This window comes from Pongo pygmaeus, chromosome 8 (assembly GCF_028885625.2).
Source record: "Pongo pygmaeus isolate AG05252 chromosome 8, NHGRI_mPonPyg2-v2.0_pri, whole genome shotgun sequence".
Lineage (NCBI taxonomy): Eukaryota > Metazoa > Chordata > Mammalia > Primates > Hominidae > Pongo > Pongo pygmaeus.
Window position 1 is genome coordinate 92,962,484 of NC_072381.2, and position 18,310 is coordinate 92,980,793.

At 41.1% G+C, this 18,310-nt stretch overlaps 2 protein-coding genes across 2 annotated transcripts in view; one reads left to right on the forward strand and one right to left on the reverse strand.

Moving 5' to 3' along the window:
- Positions 1-2,709: 2,709 nt before the first annotated feature.
- On the reverse strand, positions 2,710-6,923 carry KLLN (killin, p53 regulated DNA replication inhibitor). Its single transcript, XM_063670577.1, is given in 2 exon segments — positions 2,710-5,989; positions 5,991-6,923. Coding segments are annotated over 2 exon segments (633 nt in total). The 5' UTR covers positions 6,014-6,923; the 3' UTR covers positions 2,710-5,379.
- A 76-nt stretch (positions 6,924-6,999) lies between these two features.
- The window catches only part of PTEN (phosphatase and tensin homolog), a 107,343-nt gene continuing 96,032 nt past the window's right edge, over positions 7,000-18,310 (forward strand). The window contains exon 1 of the mRNA XM_054435653.2: positions 7,000-8,085. Within this exon, the coding sequence (XP_054291628.1) occupies positions 8,007-8,085 (79 nt within the window). The 5' untranslated portion in view covers positions 7,000-8,006. The remainder of the gene's footprint in view (positions 8,086-18,310) is intronic.

Below are 18,310 nucleotides of genomic sequence, written 5' to 3' on the forward strand. Positions count from 1 at the left end.
GATCAGATGGTTGTAGATGTGTGGTGTTATTTCTGAAGCCTCTGTTCAAGGAAGGCAGTTTCTTATGAAAAAGGAAAATTGATTCAGAGTTCCTAATCTAGACCCCAGAGGGTGGAACTAAGAGCTCTTGAGAACAATGCATTGGGAAACTACTCTGAGGGAGGCCAATCTAGGCACTAATGGAGAACTTGATCCTCAGAGGACCGGTAACAGTGCTTGGCTGGATTTCAGAATTGCTATGGACTAATGACTGCTATATGCCTTCCATTGCCGCCATTTTCAAACAGGTGTGTCTACTGCAGTTATCCTGTCCCTTTTTCAGCATTGTATGTTGTGTATGTAACTTGTGTTTTAGTTAACAGGTCTCCAGATGAAGAAAAGCTGCATCTGAAATGCCTCATCCACATCTGGGCCTAGTATAGATTACTAGATCCTGAACTTTAACACTGATGCTGTGTAGAATAATAGTTTTGGAGAAAGGGAGTGAGTGTATTCTGTATGTCGTGTGTGTGTGTGTGTGTGCATATATGTGCATATGTATACTATTGTAGCTGGAGGATGGATCATGATAGACTATTTCCCAAATTGGCAACAGTTTTTCTTATCCCAGCTGCTACTTCCATCAAGGAGTATCTTTCCCTTCCTTTTGAATCTGGGCTGTCCTTGTGACTTGCTTGGCCAAGAGAATGCAGTGGAAGTGACATTCTGGGACTTCGGAACCCAGGATTTAAGAGACCCTGTAGTTTCTGCTGTCTTCCTCTTGGGATCCAGGCACTGTGTAAAGAAGCCTGGGTTGGACCACTGAATAATGAGCAACCACACAAAGAAAGGAGGCTCCTAACCATTTTTAGCTACTCTAGCTGAGGTCCCAGACATGTGGTAAGCTATCCTGGACATTCCAGACCCAGCCAATTCACAGCTGAATAAAGCACGTCTGACCCTAGCTAATGTCATCGGTGAGCCGACCTGTCCAGCTGTGCCCTTCCCCAATTGCAGAATTGTGAGGAAATAAATGGTGGTAGTTGTTTTGAGCCACTAAGTTTTAAGTGGCCCCCATGGTATCAGTTCAGGTCAGACATGTGCCTTATTCTGCTGTGAGTTTGGCTGGGTCTGGAATGTCCAAGATGGCTTCCCACATGTCTAGGACCTAAGTTAAAGTAGCTAAAATGGTTAGGACTGCTTTCTTGCTGTGGTTGCTCATCATTCAGAGGTCCAGCCCAAGCTTCTTTACACAGTGCCTGGATCCCAAGAGGAAGACAACAGAAAATTTTAAGGTAATTTATTATGCAGCAATAGATAATTGAAAACAATTATCCAGCCAGGTGCAGTGGCTCATGCCTGTAATCTCAGCACTTTGGGAGGCGGAGGCGGGCAGATCCCTTGAGGCCAGGAGTTCAAGACCAGCCTGGCCAACATGGTGAAACCCCGTCTCTACTAAAAAAACAAAAAATTAGCCAGGCATAGTGGTGCATGCCTGTCATCCCAGCTACTTGGGAGACTGAGACAGGAGAATTGCTTAAACACCTTGGGAGGCGGAGGTTGCAGTGAGCTGAGATTGTGCTACTGCACTCCAGCCTGGGCAACAGAGCAAGACTCTCTCAAGAACGAAACAAAACAATTATCAAATGTCAGGGTATTTTCTGTTGCTTTACCTTTACTCTGTGGGCTGCGAAGAGGTTGTAACAATGTCAGCCATAGAAGTCAAGTTTTCAATGCAGACTAAATTCCATGACAGTGAACACTATATGCCATAGTAGTCACTGCTCTGTCCATAGAGCTTAGAACAGTACTGCCACTTAATAGGCTCCCAAATATTTGTTGATTGAATCATTAAATAAATGGCGATAAGATCCCCTAACCTCAAGAGGAGGGACAAAAAAGATTCTTTAAATGGAATGTGGAGTCTTAATAGGGAAAAGAAGTAAAGAAAAAGCAGATAAGCTCTAAGTCTGCCTTTTTTCATGGTCCAGGGCTATTTGTCCCATGTATTTTCTCTTTGAAAAAGGTGCTGTTTTTTGTGATGCCTCAGAGGCCAGAAGGATGTTTTGAAGGGGAAAATTGTAGGAGTTAGGCAGAGCAGGGTTTTGGTTCCTTCTCAATGTCCCTCTACCTAGACAAATTCGGGCTATTCTGCAGAGGCTGCAGTGAGCCGTGATCACGTCACTGCACTCCAGCCTGAGGAACAGAGGGAGACTCCATCTCAAAAAAAAAAAAAAAAAAATTCGGGCTATTCTGTGAAGCACCTGGTAGGTGTCCCAATATTTTCTGGTATATGGGAATTACCTTTTTCTATTATTGGAAGGTCTAAAAAGCAAACTATGTGTTCCATATGGCTAGAGTTAGTATTACGGGGACCAAGTAGAATAATTGGTAGCTAGTGTTAGCTTGGAGACTAACATAGTCAAAGCTGTCTTGTCATGTTAGGTCTTTTTTATTTGTATTGCTCCACGGTCCAAGACAAAATTTCTGAATGCCACTTGGACACAGTGAGTACCTGGTCTGCTCTGTGGTTCTCAGGAGCAACCAACTCAACCCTTATTTCTCTGAGAATGATGATTTCATATAGCACATCTCTCTACCAAGATGTGAAAGATGACACCATGGCATCTGAAATAGCTTCAGGAGAGATTTGGGACATGGGAAGCTTGTATACAATAATGGAAAATTCTCTTTTAGAATATAGTTACTTGTATGACCCACAGTAGTGCCTTTTGGAGAATGTCTTAAAATTATCTTTATTGAAAGAACAATAATGTTTGCTATCAGGATAAATGAAATAAGGGGAAAATCTCAGACCCTTGGAACAATGGGTTTACATTCAATCCAATGATTATTATGTTTTTATATTCTGTATTATTTAGAAAACAGTAGTTAAACAGACAGAAATATAGAAGATTGTTTAAAAATTAAAGCTATTGAGTTAGATCCCTTTTTGAAAGGTCAGTGTATGGGAGATGAGAAAGGCACTATAGAGATCAGAGTGTTTACACAAAAGACATCTTAGCAGAGGACCTACAAAGAGCACATCAAGTATTTATATCATCCACATCAAGTTGCTGGTCATTTCGCTTATCAAAGAAAATAAGAAAGAAATTTTCTTTCGACATTATTTTGGTGTAGTAACAATAGAGTTTTGGAATCAGCTGTTAGAAATGATAATTAAAGCTGGTTTATCATGCTCACTAATCAATCTACATAGTCACCCTGAAGCTTTATATAATTCTCCCTTTGTTACAAGCTTCTACTTCTCCCTATGGTATTCTGGTTCTGAATCCAGACAGGTAAAGAACTAAGTACAGCCGGGCGCGGTGGCTCACGCCTGTAATCCCAGCACTTTGGGAGGCCATGGCGGGCGGATCACAAGGTCAGGAGATCGAGACCATCCTGACCAACATGGTGAAACCCTGTCTCTACTAAACTACAAAAAAATTAGCCCAGCATGGTGGTGTGCGCCTGTAGTCCCAGCTGCTCGGGAGGCTGAGGCAGGGGAATTGATTGAACCCGGGAGGCAGAGGTTGCAGTGAACCGAGATCATGCCACTGCACTCCAGCCTGTGAGACTCCATCTCAAAAAAAAAAAAAAAAAAAAAAAGAACTGAAGTGCTTGGAGACCAGTGTGTTGTAATATCTGTACAGCCAAGCAGGTATTTTCAATTGAACTTTAAAAAAGTACTATTTTTGAAACTTTCTTTAATTTAGATAGGGCCAGCAATTTGGGTAGAAAGGTAAAGAAAAACAAAAAGTTGGAAAAGGATGCATCAGTTTTTCTTTCAGAAACAACTTAACACTAGGAACAGAAGGAGGATTTTATTCAGCAACTTCTAATAACCACCTGATGTTGCTGTCGGGCTGGCCAAATATCTGCCAACATTGATGATCCTTTCATTCACCACTAGAGAGAAGTAGAGGGACCTGGTGTTTAGAGAAGCAGTAAAACCCATTTCCCATTTTCTTTCTTCAGCCACATGGAAGTACTTGGAGGCTGGTCTCATATTCTAGCACTTTAGTGCTGGTGATGCAGATTATCTCTGCTCCAGAGTAACTCTGTGCCATGGATTCCATGAGGATTCTGTCGCACCAGGGACAGGAATGCACCCTTGTTTCATTTGCTTCCATGAAAGCAGATTTCAGAGATTCTCAGATGCTGAGACTAATTGTCACTTAGGGTAGGCTCCAGGGGAGGGGCAGAGTAGGGCAGTGCTAATAACAGGGACTCTGGAGACAAGATCAGCAACATAAGAAACAAATGTGAGACATTTTACCCCTCCCTACTCTACTCCCCTTTTAAAAGTTCATCTTCATTTCCCCTTTTTCTACCACGCAGTAATTGACAATTAAACACAGCTCTGGTTTTTACCATGCAATCTAGTAGAACACCTAGACATCAGGAACTCCTTATCTTTGGTTATTTATAAAATAATGAAATCTGTAGTTCACCCTAGGCTGTGTGGACAGTATCTGCATCTCTGGAAATCAAATGGAGGCCTTTCTCTTATTCTTTTCCGGTTGCTTTCCATTTCCTTTTCCACTGTGATCCTTGCCTTTCCCAAGCTGACCAGAACTATGCACAAAACCAGCCTTCAATAAATATCAACACTGAAGCTTCAGCAGGTTGTTAACTCCTGCAGAGCTATCTTAAATGCTGTATATAAGTGCAAAGTTTTATGGAGCCTCGGAGATCTCTAAGAACACTGTAAATATCCCAGGTTTAATTAGTAGTCCCGGAGTTAGGTAATGGCCTGTGGCTTTCTGCGCTAGGTCTCTTGGGGTTTCTAGTCTTCAGAGGTTGCCTGCAACTATGATGTGCACATATACAGTACTCTTTCTCAAATACAGCATAAATCCTCTTTAGACTTTGCTAGGCACTTACAATTATTGAACACACATGCAGATTGATTCTCATTCTCTCAAAGTTTGAAAAAGAACTCAGTGCTTCAACCTAGGTCTCGTTAGATATTTTTTGACTCAAATTGTCGTCTGGAGTTCTACTTCCTAAGGGAAATGAAAAAACAATAAATTCCCAGACTGGTGTTGATGCTCATTCTCTTTAAGCGGGTCGACTACTTGCTTTGTAGATCCTTGACGTGTGGGGTGCGGGGCAGGAGTGCGATCCAACTCTCAGCATTTCTGAATCAGCTCTCTCACGGTGACAGGTCAGCCCAATCGGCGCTGTAAGCAGACTTGACAGGTTTGTTCTGGGCTGACGGCCATTGACTAGGTTCTCAGACCAGATAAGTCACTTGGCTGAGTCTACAGTAGGTGGGGCGCGCTCACCAGCTCAGGGGTAGTGACTGGACGTTTGTTGCAACATCGGAGAATGCACGCTCTGGGCTGCTGCAGGAGATACCCGCAAGCACAGAACCAAAAGGGCGGCAGGGCATCAGCGAGGGAGAGGCCCGAGACCCCTAGCGCCCAGCTCCTTTTCCCACTTTTGGGAAGGCGCAGAATAGGTCGATGTAGAGCAAGGAGTGAGTCTCAGGTCTCGGTCCTTTGGCTTGCTCTTAGGGTAGCAGGCGAGGAGTGGTACCAGCTTGGGGACTCTCTCCCCGCGTTCTGTAAGAATCGGCGGCAGCCAGCAGGCGGGGAGGCGGGGGCACGTGTTCGGATGTGGGTGCTTGTGTAACCAGCTCCCCAAGCGCCAGCCCCGACAGCGCTCCTTCGGGAGGCTGGTCCGAGCCCCTGTTTCCGCCACGGCGCGGGAAGGGTTGGGGTTCCGCTGCCTGCACCAGGCAAGAGCACCCCGAGCAAAGGAAGAAGACTTGCCTCCGGAGCTATCACTGGGGAGTGAGAATTTGGAAAGTTCCCCAACTAGGGACACACGTGACCTCCTTCGGGAAGTAGTTCCGACTGTGGCCCGTGTATCCTTCCACCTCCTTTTGAACCCTCCTAGGTCTCCTCGCCCCGCCCACTCGCTGGGCTGCAGCTTCCTACCGTTCCGTACTTTCCACTCAACCCGGTAACCCCAAACGTGCACGGTCCGGCCGGGGCGCGGAGCCTGGCCCCGGGCGATCCATCCTGCCGGGTTTTCACGGCGGCCAAGGGGGGGCGGGGCTAGGTGGTCTCTTAGAACCGAGCTTGACTCCGACGCCGCGAACCGACTTGGAGCTCGAGGGAGAAAGATGCTCGACTCTCTTCGGGGCACCGGAGCGGGCGCAGGAGAGGGCTGCGGGGTGCGTCCCACTCACAGGGATCCTCTTTCAGTTCATTTAGATAGGTGCCCTTTGGGCCCTTGAAATTCAACGGCTATGTGTTCACGTTCAGTACGCTCGGCTGTGAGCTTTCATTTTTAGGGCAAACGAGCCGAGTTACCGGGGAAGCGAAAGGTGGGGCGCTGCAAGGGAGCCGGATGAGGTGATACACGCTGGCGACACAATAGCAGGTTGCTCTTTGTGCTAAAACTGACACTATGAGGACACACATTTGGGGGATGGGGGAATCTCTAGGCAAAGGCTGCTACAGTCAAATCTCTGTGAACGATGGTGATCCGACAGCGGTGCAAAAGGAAAGAGTGAATGCAGTCCACGCCGCGGAAATCTAGGGATAGAGGCAAGGTGGGAGGGTATTCCCCTTGCAGGGACCGTTCCTGCATTTCCCTCTACACTGACCAGCGTGGTCACCTGATCCTTTTCACCTGCGCACAGGTAACCTCAGACTCGAGTCAGTGACACTGCTCAACGCACCCATCTCAGCTTTCATCATCAGTCCTCCACCCCCGCCCCGCAACAGCCTACCCTGCCTCCGGCTGGGTTTCTGGGCAGAGGCCGAGGCTTAGCTCGTTATCCTCGTCTCGCTTTGCTGCAAAAGCAGCCGCGGCAAGTGCAGCTGCAGGCGGGCGGCTGGGAACCGGCCCGAGCAAGCCCCAGGCAGCTACACTGGGCATGCTCAGTAGAGCCTGCGGCTTGGGGGCTCTGCGCTCGCACCCAGAGCTACCGCTCTGCCCCCTCCTACCTCCCCCTGCCCTGCCCTCCCCTCGCCCGGCGCGGTCCCGTCCGCCTCTCGCTCGCCTGCCGCCTCCCCTCGGTCTCCCGAGGCTCCCGGGCTCCCAGCGCGGCGGCGGAGGGGGCGGGCAGGCCGGCGGACGGTGATGTGGCGGGACTCTTTATGCGCTGCGGCAGGATACGCGCTCGGGCGCTGGGACGCGGCTGCGCTCAGTTCTCTCCTCTCGGAAGCTGCAGCCATGATGGAAGTTTGAGAGTTGAGCCGCTGTGAGGCGAGGCCGGGCTCAGGCGAGGGAGATGAGAGACGGCGGCGGCCGCGGCCCGGAGCCCCTCTCAGCGCCTGTGAGCAGCCGCGGGGGCAGCGCCCTCGGGGAGCCGGCCGGCCTGCGGTGGCGGCAGCGGCGGCGTTTCTCGCCTCCTCTTCGTCTTTTCTAACCGTGCAGCCTCTTCCTCGGCTTCTCCTGAAAGGGAAGGTGGAAGCCGTGGGCTCGGGCGGGAGCCGGCTGAGGCGCGGCGGCGGCGGCACCTCCCGCTCCTGGAGCGGGGGGGAGAAGCGGCGGCAGCGGCGGCGGCGGCGGCGGCGGCCGCGGCGGCTGCAGCTCCAGGGAGGGGGTCTGAGTCGCCTGTCACCATTTCCAGGGCTGGGAACGCCGGAGAGTTGGTCTCTCCCCTTCTACTGCCTCCAACACGGCGGCGGCGGCGGCGGCACATCCAGGGACCCGGGCCGGTTTTAAACCTCCCGTCCGCCGCCGCCGCACCCCCCGTAGCCCGGGCTCCGGAGGCCGCCGGAGGAGGCAGCCGTTCGGAGGATTATTCGTCTTCTCCCCATTCCGCTGCCGCCGCTGCCAGGCCTCTGGCTGCTGAGGAGAAGCAGGCCCAGTCGCTGCAACCATCCAGCAGCCGCCGCAGCAGCCATTACCCGGCTGCGGTCCAGAGCCAAGCGGCGGCAGAGCGAGGGGCATCAGCTACCGCGAAGTCCAGAGCCATTTCCATCCTGCAGAAGAAGCCCCGCCACCAGCAGCTTCTGCCATCTCTCTCCTCCTTTTTCTTCAGCCACAGGCTCCCAGACATGACAGCCATCATCAAAGAGATCGTTAGCAGAAACAAAAGGAGATATCAAGAGGATGGATTCGACTTAGACTTGACCTGTATCCATTTCTACGGCTGCTCCTCTTTACCTTTCTGTCACTCTCTTAGAACGTGGGAGTAGACGGATGCGAAAATGTCCGTAGTTTGCGTGACTATAACATTTAACCCTGGTCAGGTTGCTAGATCATATATTTTGTGTTTTCTTTCTGTGTATTCGACCTAGGGTGTGTTTGGCTAGACGGAACTCTTGCCTCGTTGCAAGTGTCAAGCCACCGATTGCTTTCTTAGGCTCTCTATATGGTCTCTTCCTGAGGGCTATTGTCCGTTAATACAGAATACAGTACACTGTTAGTGGATTAGCGAGCTCGGTAATCCGGTCTCCTAAATGAACAAAAAAGTAGACGCTTTTTGAGGTTGAGCATATTTCGATTAAATCTTGGCTTAGGCCCTAGATCAAGGGTTTAGATCAGAATAAAATGAAAATTAGTGTTGCACGTACGCATATTGCATCAGAATCTTGCAGTGATTGTTTTAGTTTCCTGAGTTGCATTGATAGATTTTTTTAAAATATGACTTATTTGCATAACTTTAGAAGCAGAATCATTTTCAGTATATATGGTGCACATTGAGGGCAAAAAGTAGTTTTGTTAATGTTTAAACTTAAGTTACTTACAACTTTGAACTGTATTTAGAAGTTTTGTAGTTTGAAATCAGTAGTGCCATAATATACCTTATAAGGCGTTCTTACTAGATCTTTGTTATATTTACCTTTTTCTCTCCCTATGGGGTGATGTAGGATAGTGCTTGAAATTTGCACTTCAGTAGCGTTTAATGTTCAGTGCTCTTGTCATAAACATAGAATGGATATTGAGTAGTTTTTGATCCCAGATGATAATGTGTAGGTTCAAGGGTATTGTGTGTAGCAAGTGAAGATTGCAGAGAGAAAACTTCAGTTCATGCTTGAAATTTAAGTATTGTTCTGATGCCAGAATTGCTGCTCACCGTTTTTAGGTTTCAGGTCCTCTGATACCTTTTGGTATCGCTAATTTTACTGGTTTGTGTAGAATGTCAGGTGTATTTTACCAGCTAATGTCTAGAAATGCTGGCAAGAGGGGTTTACTCCAGCTTTAGATTGTGGGTATGTTAGCTTTTCTCATACAGTGTATTAAATTTACTGAGTCAGCTTGCTGAATAAGACAGAAGCCCAAGAAATTTAACAGTGTGTAGCTTTAGTTGTCTAAAAGTTAGGCCTTCGAGCTTCAAAAGTTAGTGGTCATCGAAAAGCATTAATCTTTGCAGTTTAAGGTACAACACACTGGTTTTGATTAGGGATGGGGATGGGGCCCTCTTTTTGCAGAATGGAAAGTATTGACAGGAATTGAGAGCTATTGGTAGGCCAGTGTATAAGGTATGTGAAAACAGAATTAAGTTATTGGTATGAAGTGACTGAAGCATTTAGGCTCTATCAAGGCCTAAAATTTGGTAATATGAGTTTGGTAATGTGAATTGTGGCAGTGGACAGTATTTAGTTAAAATTATGTAATTGCATAAGTACTAGCACAGTATTTTTAATAAAAATTATATCTTAGCAAATGTCAGTTGCATTTTGTCTAAAGGTAGAGTGACACTACAGTGTCTATATGTCCTGCTAAAAATTGTGGGGAATATTTTTTTTTAAGACAACGTTTATATCAGGAGAGTTTTTATTCCCTTGGATTATGTTAGCTGCATATAAATGTGCACAGTTAATTTTGCCCAAGTTTTTGTTTTGAAATGAATATAAAACTTACTGAAGAAGTAGCTTCCCAAAATTTAGTTTTCTGTTAAGTCAAAAATATTATTTTAAGAGTATTTGCAAATTTTGAAGTTGCCATTAATTGAAAATGTTACTAAGGCTAAACTGGACCCGCTTGCCCAAAAGTAATTATGGAAAAATTCTTTTGTGACTTCCAAAGCAGTCTACTATTAGCATGAATTACTGACAGTCATCCAAATATATAGGAACAAAAAATTAAATGTTTATGTAACTTTGGAAAAGAAGCCTCTGAAGAAAATAATTGAATGCTGTCTGGGAGACAGATTTCTTTCCACACTTAAAGTACATACACACTACTTTTACTTTTCCCACTTGATTTAAAATTATCAGGGTTATTAAGACCTTAAAATTATTTTACCAGGTTTTTACATGTGAGCTGTGGCATGACTGGCATTTTCTTTGATTTCAGCGTATGTGGGTCTCTACACATGAAATTTATGTGACTTAAAACTTTCTCTAAAACTGTACTTTTAGTTGTGATATGCATAGAAAGCAGTATCAAATATTGCGTCAAATGACTAATAACACTTAATTTCTAGAGTTGTGGTTTTATTGAGCCAAAAGTTGATATGAAAAAAAGTCAGTAAGGGAAGTCTGTGAAGTGCTTGCTTTTTTGATAATTGCACTCCCAATAATTTTGATATTCCAGCGTACTTGGTTTGCTTGTTTTCACGTTAGTGTTTTCTGTTTATTGGGGTGGGAAGGCATTAAAATGGTCATTGAAGACTTTGTCTTTGGCATGTTGTAGTATTTATTTCAGCAACTAACCTGTGAAAAGTTAAATTCCTTTATGAAAGTAGTGATTGGAGTATTTTTTTCTGATAAAGAAAGATTAATAATGAAGGCATTTCTCCGAGGAAAATTGAGGACAATAATTCAGTTTTAAAATATTATCGCAAAATTAAATTATTCTAAAAATTTGTTAGTAGGGTTATATGCTTAATATTAGTCTGAAATATAGTGCTGAATTTGAGACTAGAAAAATTTAGTGTATTTAGGGTATGTGGAAACCTTAGGCTTCTGTTGTATTTTTAATGTTTGGTAGATTTGCCTCTTTTCAAATAAATCTTCACAGGGAATACTTTTAACTTGCAGAGAGTACAGTGACTATTGAAGTTACCTAAATTACCTCAAGGTAAGTGATTACTGAAATTAATCATGAGGGTTTTGAAAAATATTCTATTCACAGTATTTATTTTACATTGTTTTGTGTCTGCTAAGTTATATTTCCTGAAAAACATGACTGGACCACCTAATAGCTATATGATAACTTACAAACTTCATTTTTCATAGTGCTTATTCAAGTGTAAAGCACAACTGAAAGGAGTAATGTACAGTTTATATGAGGAAAAAGGAATTTTATTGCTGCCAGTGTAAAAGTTTGCACAGCAGTATAGTCATCAATGCAGATTTACATTGCTTATAATATACTAAGTAAATACTAAATGATTAAAGATAATAAAATATGGTGAGGTATAACCACCTTCATTTTAAACTTAGTTTTAGAAGATAGTAAAGAAAGGTTCCTTTATTGCCTTTTTAGAATTTTATTTTTAATAACATGGGAAAGGCAACTAGTGATATTTTAATTTTTGTATGGAACAGTGTATCTGCTTTCTCATAGCCACATAAAATACATAAACTTCTTAGTGTTATGAAATGGCTTACTTTTTGGAAGTGAAGAAGTCTTCAATTCTTATTTTCTAATGTTATTTTGAAATTTGCCTCCATTTGCTGTTTGTTCATTTGGTGATAGCGCAACACTTAAAAAAATATTTTAAGCCACTTCTGAAGTAATCACTTCAGTGACTTTTAATGGAGGAGTATTTGTTATGGGAAATTCACTTCACAAAGTTTTAACATTAATTCACTTGAAGTAAACGTGCTATTTTTAAATTTTCATCTCAATCTTTTTAGTAAGACGAAAGCTTAGGAAATCATTTTTATTATTGATATTGTGGGTGACTTCAGAGTTTGTAAAGAGAATTGTAGAAGTGTTGCATGCGTATGACAATTTTCTGCTTAATTGAAATGTGAGGCCTCTGCCATACTACAAGGATTTAGCTTCCAGAAAAGGTAATATTAACATAGCTTAAGAAATGTATTTTTTTTCTGTAGAAACCATTGGGTTAAACAAACAGTTCTGAAGTTTTATTACATAGAACCCATTAGTTCTTACTCTTGTTACCTTTTTCTTCATTTTTTTTGTTAAACTTGATTTTCACAGTCAGCATTGAAGAATTCATCTTGTGGCCCGAATTCATTAAGAAAAGATGTTAGGATTTGTTCTGAAGATAGTGACTTAGGAAATTTGTGAGACTGGGGTCAGTCAATTCTGTTTTACAATTGCTTTCTATCTGGTAGCTTTGAAATTAATGCAGTTGCTTATCAGAGAGAATAATGTTGAGGTTTGACTAACCTTAAATTGGTAAGGCTTTGCTGAGCAAACTGATAACTGTAAGTCTTTTACAGGGTGTATTACTGCCACATATACGTTCTTCCATAGGTGGTTAAAAGTATATTGGTCTGTGGTGATTCTCTTTGTACATATTGAATATATGCATTCACTAATGTAAAATACTTTAATTTGCCAAGAAAGGTGAAATTAGTATATTGTACTTGACTATTCACCTTTCCCCTAGTTTTTCGAATTTTTTTCATTGGTTGCAGAGGAAGTATTAGCAATTTCATTCTTTTAAAATAATTTGCACTGGAATAAATAAGTATTGGCAAATATTAATATAAGAAGAGTAACATAATTTAAGGGTGAATTAATTTTATTTGGGAAGTTTTAGTTCTGTATAGTTAAGGCAGATTCTTCATTTGCAACAGTTGACATTGGGACATGTGTGAACATCTTCAAGGTATTAGGACATCTTCAAGGCATTACTTTTTGGCAGTGTTGAGAATTTTTTTTTTTTTTTTTTGAGATGGAATCTCGCTCTATTGCCCAGGCTGGTGTGCAGTGGCGGGATCTCGGCTCACTGGAACCTCTGCCTCCCAGGTTCAGGCGATTCTCCTGCCTGAACCTCCCAAGCAGCTGGGATTACACGTGCATGCCACCACGCCCAGCTAGTTTTTGTACTTTTAGTAGAGATGGGGTTTCACCACCTTGGCCAGGCTGGTCTCAAACTCCAGACCTCAAGTGATCCGCCTGCCTCGGCCTCCCAAAATGCTGGGATTACAGGCGTGAGCCACTGTGCCCGGCCAGTGTTGAAAATATTGAGAGATGGATATTGTAGCTGTACCTGCCATCAAAAGAATTTTCTTGACCTCCACATAGTGTGAAAAAGAAGACTGTTTACGCATTATATTTTAAGTAATTATACACATAATTATTATCAGTACTCATCACTTCAAATATGAACAGTGAATCTAACCAGTGTTTGATTTCTCTGTGTGTATGTATATGTGTATACAAAGTTAGCAAACCTTTTATCTTAATATTTATTAAAAAATGAATTTTCATTTCTTTAAAGAAAAGACTACCTTAGAGGATATTGTTCTATAATTTTTAAATATGGTCAGATCTATTTTAAATTACGTTAACATTTTGAGTATTACGTTTATCTGTACTTTTAAGCGTATATACATTGTTTCATTTTAGATTTTAGGGAGGCAGTGTGGGCTCTGGAGCCAGACTGCTTGTTTTGTAATCCTGGATCTTCCATTTAGTAGCTAGATGACTTTGAGTAGGTTATTTAGATTTTCTCAATCTATTTTATCTGTAAAATGGGGATGATAATGGAACCTACCGCATATGTTTATCTTGAATAGTAAGTGAGATAATAATAAGTAATTCATTTAGCATAGTACCTGCCACATTGTAAATACTTAAATGGTAGCTACTGCTCTGAAAAACTGTAATTTCAGGTTATGTATGTAGGGAAATTATTTGTGTTTTCATTTATGGTATATGATTGTAACTGAATTTCCTCAGTTTGGGCCATGTTAGGATTTTAATTGTTTCAAGTTATAAGTGCTTTTAAAAATAAGGGTATTCCTTTAGGAAGTCTGGGTATGACATGTCTGTGATTTTGCTGTTTCATCACAAATGGGAAATAAATCTCTGCTAACTCAAACTGTTGAGCAAAGTAAAATTAATTATGCCAATCAAAAACTATTTGCTTTAAAATATAAAAGGCAAAAACTTCCTATTAGCATAATGAAGTAGAATTTTTAAACTTTGTTATAATCTTAAATTTTCTTTAGTGTTGAAGATAGGTCAACTTAACTATCATACATTTTTATTCACATAAAGTAAACTCTGCCTCAAATGTAATAAACTTAATATGAGCTATGTAAACTTTGGTCAATAGAAGTATATTTTTTAGCATTTCCTTTTGAAAATTTCAGCTTTTTGAGGGAGACTTGCAACTGAATGTCAAGTTACATTTATTACAATAAAATTTACACTTAATATAATCTGTAATGCATTAACATAATATGGGAACTTTTAAAGTATTCAATCTCTGTGTTATTGTGTCCTATTTCCACATTTGGCCAGGATTCTCAATATGATTTAGGCCCAAGATGTGGGAAGAAAGAACTAAAGAACTAAAGGATTTTTTTCTTCATGTTTTTTTATTGAATATGGGGAAAGATGGAATAAGCTTATCTGTCCAGTAAAGGCCATTATGTATACATAGGGATTATTATTATTTTTCCCCCCTTGGGCTGTACTGATATCCCAGATGTACCACAGCACTCTTAGTAGTGAAGCACTTGACTTCCAGTGAGTGGATTTTTTTTGTGTGTGTGTTTTATATTGCAGAGCGAATACACTCTGTCTGATACTATGTGACTGTCTGATTATGTGATTTTTATGCATTTTGTGTGTTTTGTAAACTAGCTGTATTTTTGGTCCATGTCTAGGTTGTAGAATTGAATTGTGCATTTTGGCATCTGAGCACAGCTGAGTTTTCTAAATCAATCTCTCTCCTTGCACCTAGTTTTTGCTTTGGATCACTACCTAAAACTTACTGTTGATTTAGTATTAGAGCACTTAAGCATAGCTTTGACTTTTATTTCCTTTGATTTTTGTAGATTTTCAGGCTGAAGTACAATAAGCTTCTCTGTTCTTTACTAGTAATTGCAAAGATTGTATTCTGTGAATTTTATTTGTTTAATACTTTTGATTTTTTGAAGAGGATGTAATTATTTAAGGTATTACGAAATCTATTGTGATTTGAATTAGATACTCTTTTGAGATGGAGTTTTGCTCTTGTTGCCCAGGCTGGAGTGCAATGGTGCGATCTCGGCTCACCGCAGCCTCTGCCTTCTGGGTTCAAGCGATTGTCTTGCTGCAGCCTCCCAACTAGCTGGAATTACAGGGATGTGCCACCACGCCTGGCTAATTTTATATTTTTTTTCAGTAGAGATGGGGTTTCTCCATGTTGGTCAGGCTGGCCTCGAACTCTTGACCTCGTGTAATCTGCCTGTCTCAGCCTGCTAAAGTGCTGGGATTACAGGCATGAGCCACCGCGCCCAGCCTCAGATACTCTTTTAATTAGATGCATTTAAAAATTTAACCCACCATTGCTGGCATGAATAGATATATTTTTAGAGTGATTAATAAATATCATATACATGTTTAAAGTTACAAACTTTTTGCTTATTTCAAAATGCAGGAGTCTTTTCCATTTAAAATTCCCTCTCTTTGTGAGACTTCTTTTTGAGTATTCTGGTTACTCTAAACTGATTGGAGATGAAATTAGATAGAATTGAGAACTGTACTTTTAAAATGAAATTTTGGGGATGTCATTAAGCTTGATTTTTTAGGTTTTTTTTTTTTAGTGTGTATTATAAATTATTTTACATTGATTGTCAGCGATAAAATGGAATGCCTGGGATTTTTTAAAATTTATTTTATTCATTTTTATAAGGTAAAAACAGTGTTTTGCTAGGCTTAATTTGACCATGTTGTAAAATTTATTGTATACCTTGAAAGAATCATTTATGAAAGATACTGAATTAGCTAATATATACTCTGTCTTATGTAGTTTTTGAATAACAATACACTTTTTAAATCATTAGCTCACTTGATTTTGCAAAGAAGAACAGGTAACCTAAGAGGCAGACGGAACAGGCATTACTTTTCTTTTTCTTTCTTTCTTATTTATTTATTTATTTATTTATTTATTTATTTATTTATTTATTGCAGCTTAGGAATTGTAGCTCCAGTGGAATCAGTAGCTTGTTAATGGCTAGCGAAAGATTGAGTCTGAAGAAGGATGCAGGACTTTTTTGGCACTTGGTGCAGTATTTTTCCCATTATGTTACATGAGTGGTTCTTAAACTTCAGTGTGTTAGAACAACCTGAAGGGCTTATTAAGCTATGGATTGCTTACTCCACCCTCAGAGTTTCTGATTCAGTAGATCTGGATTGGGACCTGAGAATTTTTATTTCTTAGAAGTTTTCAAGTGATACTGATGCTGGTGGTCTGGGGATCACACTTTGAGGACCACCAATGAACATTATCTCCCACCAAGCAAACCCTTAACATGTTATGCTCCTTTAGGTTATTAGAATTTATACATGCATTATTTCATTTGACCTGTAAACTCTTAAGTAGCTTTGCATGGAAAATGTTATCCTGATTTTATAGACGAGATAGTGAGTTTAGAAAGGCAGTATGGTGGAATGGAGCATAGATTTGGAGTTGGCTGGACCTAAAGTCCAGATTAAATCTCTGCTCAAGGCTGGGCGTGGTGGCTCATGCCTGTAATCCCAGTGCTTTGGGAGGCCAACGTTGGCATATTGCTTGAGTCCGGAAGTTCGAGACCAGTCTGGGCAACATAGGGAGACCCTGTCTCTACAAAAAAAAAATACAAAAATTAGTTGGGTGTTGTAGTGCGCACTGGTAGTCCCAGCTACTGAGGAGGCTGAGATGGGATCACCTGAGACTGGGACTTTGAGGCTGCATTGAGCTGTGATTGGGACACTGTACTCCAGCCTGGGTGACAGAGTGAGACCCTCTCTCAAAAATAAATAAGTAAATACATCCCTGCTCAGCCACTTATCAGTTATGTAGATACACTGCCTAACCTTAGTGAACCCCGTTTCGACAACTCCAAAATGGGAGTAAAAATCCTAAACTTGTACAGTGGTTTTTTAGGTTTGTTAAAAGTATAGGTGAGGTTTTTTTCAGAGTATTGATTGCCATCTGAGAGTGATCCCCTTTTACCTCCTCTAGGACTTTTAGCATTTTCTGGAGACATTTTGGTGGTCACAGCTGGGGTGGTAGAGTGTGCTATTGGCTAGGGGCTTGAAGCCAGTGATGCTGCTTAACATCCTGTATGGCATAAGACCCCTCCCCCTCAGCAAAGAATTATCTAGCCCAAAATGCTGTGTAAAATGTCTGGTATATAGTAAGTATAATATTTGATGAAAATCAGTACCTTTGCCTCCAGGTGTGATATTTAAGAAGGTCAACTTACTAAATCAGTGATGGAGTTAGTCCTAACATCTGGGTTTTCTGACTGCTGCTAGGCCAGTATTCTTTATATTATAATAAGAACTTTGTCCACAGAAGATATCCCTAATAACAAAAAAGGTTTATTTGAAGAGGGCTCATGTGTTCTTTGGCTGATTGTGAAAGTGTTGCTTTGAACTTCTGTTAGAAAAGGTTGAAGATGTTTTCCGTAAGCGTTTTTAATACTGTACGTAGTATTCAGAAGGATGTTTAATTTTTTTTTTAATTTTGCTAGTAGTTTTTAAAGTAATCCTTTTTCCTTTAATTATGTAGTTGTTGAACTGTTGGGAGTCACTTTTGTCTTACTATTTTGTTATTTAATGTATTCTTTGACCTTATGCTTTTTTATTCTAAAGCTGCTTTTATTATAGTCAGTTATGATGAAGTTAAATGTACAATGTAAAATTGCAAATTTCCAACGAGCTATACAAACTTAAATATTTCTAGGTAAAGAAAATAGGGCTGACTCTAAGGTTCTCTGATCCATGTGTTGCATTCTTTTGTAGGCCCTAAATTTGCTATGCCAGCCTGTTGAATTAAAGTGCTTTATTTATCTAAATTAGAAACTTGTATTAAAGTGAAGTTTTAGAAAAAAAGAAACAAAAACGGAATGGAGTTTTAAGTTAGCCCAGAGATGGGAAGATGCCAAGGGAGTAGCTTTAGTGGATTCTGAATTTTTTGGTTTTGTTTTGTTTTTAGGGCAGGCAAATATAATTACGAAAGTGTTCTAGGAATAGATTTCTGTGATTTTTTTTCTGTTTGCATGATTTTACAATTTGCTTTGCCTCTCACTTTTGAATGCAGAATAAAATGTCAAGGCCTTATTTTTTTTTTTTTAATTCTTAAGAAATTTAAGATTTGACTGTTAATTCTTTTTGAAATACAGGGGATATTTTGAGATACCAATTATTTAAGACAAATAGGACTCATTGTTACAATTCAGTTGAATAAGGCTTATGATGTTTATTTCAGTATATGAATGAAAACTCTATG